The following is a 3,226-nucleotide window of genomic DNA, read 5'->3' on the forward strand; positions in this document are numbered from 1 at the left end:
GCTTCATGGCACTACAGCCAGCTTTTATGTCAGTAATTTGACTGGATGGGTAGATAGACAGACAGAGATGGAGAGATAGAGACAGATATGTAGACAGATGGAGAGAGTAAAGGCAATATGTACCTTAAATAGGCACATTTATCGGTGACTTAACCATGCTGTTCCAAGATCTGATTGATTCATTCGACTCATCTCCCCTTCACAACATATAAAACAATGTGTTCCAAGTCTCTCGATACTTAGGTGAGAACAGTAATTCTTCTTTATTTTTGTTTCTATATTAGATAGATAGCGAGAGAGGAGGTTGATTCTCTGTACATGAGAAGGCTTTAGAAACAAGGGAACATTTTTGTTACTAAATTTGGGTAGAAAAGCAAGAGGGAAGAGGAAGGTCATGTACGCCAGTCCGCCTTTGACCGACTAAAAAAGCTGTGAGCAGGAAAGCCAGCAGTCCGCATGCGTCGGCGAGCCATCAGTAGCCTCCTCCTACTTCTCGAACTGCCCGAGCCTGTTGTCCCCCAGCCTTGATTTATAGGCAGCCTTCTTGTACTCCGCCCATGTGAACTCCTTGTACTTGCTCTGCTCCCCCTCTCCCATCAGCTGTGACAATGGTGCAATCTTCCCTGCGGGAGGTGGCCCAAAGAAGTAGATCATCGAGACCCTGGACTTGGAACCGTTGGCCAACACCCTGTGCCTCACACTCTTGAACCTCCCGTTCGTCAGAACCTGTATTGCCAGCCATGTTGAGATGCTATCAAGAATTACAGTCATATTGCTGATACCACAGAGTTACAGCAAGCAAAGATGGAACTAAGCTCTCCGGAGAAAGCAAAACCCCGCTTGGATTGCACAACCTAGATGTGAATGCTGTTTCCTTACTGAAGCGAAGCGAAGACGGAACTAAGATCTCCGGAGGAAGCAAAACCCGGCTTGGATTGCACAACATAGATGTGAATGCTGTTTCCTTACTGAAGCGACAGGATGATAGATTCTCACCTGCAGGCAGTCACCGACGACGATGAAGAAGGATTCCTGGTCGGGTGGGACCGAGACCCAGCTCCCATTCTTCAGTGATATCTGCAGGCCCGTGGTGTTGTTCGATCTTAAGACCGATATGATCTGTGGGTCTGTGTGCTCTCCGAAGCCGGTCCAACTGCGATCGAGTCTTTCTAGCAGAGGGCATCTGGGATAGTGATTCAGCCGAAAGAGTCCATCACTTTGTTCATCCGTCACCAGCCCGTTAAGAAGATCTCTTGGTTCGATCTTTAGCCCTTCGGCTATCAGTTCAAGCACGTCAGAAGCCAACTTCTTCACAGCTACCAAGTATTCGCTCAAAGCAGGCCTGCGATATGGTCCATGGATCAACAACCAGAGCAGGAAACAGTGCTCGGCAACTAGTCGTCTTGTTCGTATAAGATCAAAAAGAGATACTCTGAAAACAGAACATCGTTTACCCTTGCTGTTCTTACCCGAACAAGCACGCTGAGGGTTCTTCGAGGAAGGACATTGACGTGTAAGACAAGGGCTTGGAGGTGATGCCAAAAAGCAGGTACTCCACCAGGCCGACATCACCATTAGGACCAATTCTCTTGTTCCCATAGCCGAAAGGGTCGGCAGGACCGGACGTCTCCTTGAACACCTGGGGCATCTCGAAGAACTTGACAGTCTCGGCCTCCAACCTTTGCACGACGTCCATGGGAACGTTGTGGTTGATGACCTTGACGAAACCCACGTCTTCGCAGGCCTTGACGAGAGCTTCTGCCGAGAAAGGCCTCGACAGGTCAACGACAGGGATGGCGGAGAAGAAAGCCCCGTGTTTCTGAGGCCTGACGAGGGGTATTTCATCGAGGGCCGGGTTAGCTAAAACCACCATGGCGGTGAGAGAACAGAGGAAGAACAGAGGACGGTGTTCGAGTTGAAACCAGGGGAAAGGTTTGCATGAGAGCGGGTTCGCTTTGGCTTTCTTTATATAGCCCAAAAGATACCACCTGTCGAGACCAGGCTTGCACACCTGCATGGTGTGGTAGGTGACATCCAAGCAGGGGGTTTGGAGTGCAATTTCCATGCAAGCCATTTCCATCCTATTCCTATTTTTCATTTATGTTAACTATTTAGTAAATATCACAAAACCAATTTGACGAAAAGATGAAAAATACCAAGTCTACATATTAAAAATAAATATCATATAATTGATAGTAGTTTGAAGGATTCATCTCAACTGTCATTTGATTTGGAATCACGACTCTCTTACCCTGTCGTTGTTGAAAACCATGGCCACGCCAGCTCCGGGTTCTAATTCAATACACGCTTATGCAGTTGGTAAGATTAGGTGTTGAATCTAATGTCCACAAAACGCTGTGTTTGTGGTCAAAAGCTAGCGAATTGGATTACACGGAATTAGAGTGTCAGTCAACTTACCAACTGTTCACGTGTGCCTCTTCCAAGGCACTGTAAAGGCCGGCACCGAGAGAGAGAGAGAGATGTCGATCTATAGAGCAAGGAATGTTCCAATGTTCATGTCAAAGCTATTAAACAACTAGAACTACATGAGTGTACGTCTTCCCAAACATCAGCAAGGGTGCGTATGAACGGGAAGTGAATTCCTATCTATAAAAGATTCTTCTCTCTCTCTCTCTCTCTCTTACATATATATACTCCATCATATACTCATGGAAAGCTATTGATCAACAACGTTAATAGAATTCAAAGTCAATCTAGCTTCTTTTATGGAACGGGTGTCCCCAGTTAGTGATGGAGTCCGGCGCAGAGCACAACGTGAGGATCTCAACAGCGTGCATCGCTATCAAGTGGGAGTCTCGAAGAAAGTGGGACCACCCCGCATCGTGCATGGCAATGACTTCCACGCAACGAAGTCTGCAGCGGTCTTTCCTTTTACGTAGATTATTGGAGGCAACAAGAATCATTGCCTTCTCTCGCATCAATTAGGTACGTAAGTGTTGTCGTGTGATAACTCCATCACAGGGCGAAGTCGTCCGCTAGACCACTAGATAGGCAACACACATCGAGGCACTCGACAACTTTCAGTAGATTAATTGGACCAACTTGGTGCGATAACTGCGTCAATGTGATTGGCCACATGGATGACAGAGAAGGGTATGGTTGAGCGTCGACGGTGGTGTACGTCAGTGGGATGCATGGGTAGGATGGTATTCCTTCTAATCCTCTTCTTCTGCCTTTTATGGGCCGAAGTCAACACACCAAACCG

General features: G+C 47.1%; 1 protein-coding gene across 1 annotated transcript; it reads right to left on the reverse strand.

Moving 5' to 3' along the window:
* Positions 1–239: 239 nt before the first annotated feature.
* LOC135649354 (gibberellin 2-beta-dioxygenase 3-like) lies at positions 240–2,097 on the reverse strand. The gene is made up of 3 exons (XM_065167623.1): positions 1,470–2,097; positions 997–1,342; positions 240–726 (listed from the first exon to the last, which is right to left on the reverse strand). Exons 1-3 carry the CDS (start codon positions 2,078–2,080, stop codon positions 487–489), a joined length of 1,197 nt encoding a protein of 398 aa, XP_065023695.1. The 5' UTR covers positions 2,081–2,097; the 3' UTR covers positions 240–486.
* Between the last annotated feature and the right edge of the window lie 1,129 nt (positions 2,098–3,226).

Source organism: Musa acuminata, chromosome BXJ3-9 (genome assembly GCF_036884655.1).
Source record: "Musa acuminata AAA Group cultivar baxijiao chromosome BXJ3-9, Cavendish_Baxijiao_AAA, whole genome shotgun sequence".
NCBI lineage: Eukaryota > Viridiplantae > Streptophyta > Magnoliopsida > Zingiberales > Musaceae > Musa > Musa acuminata.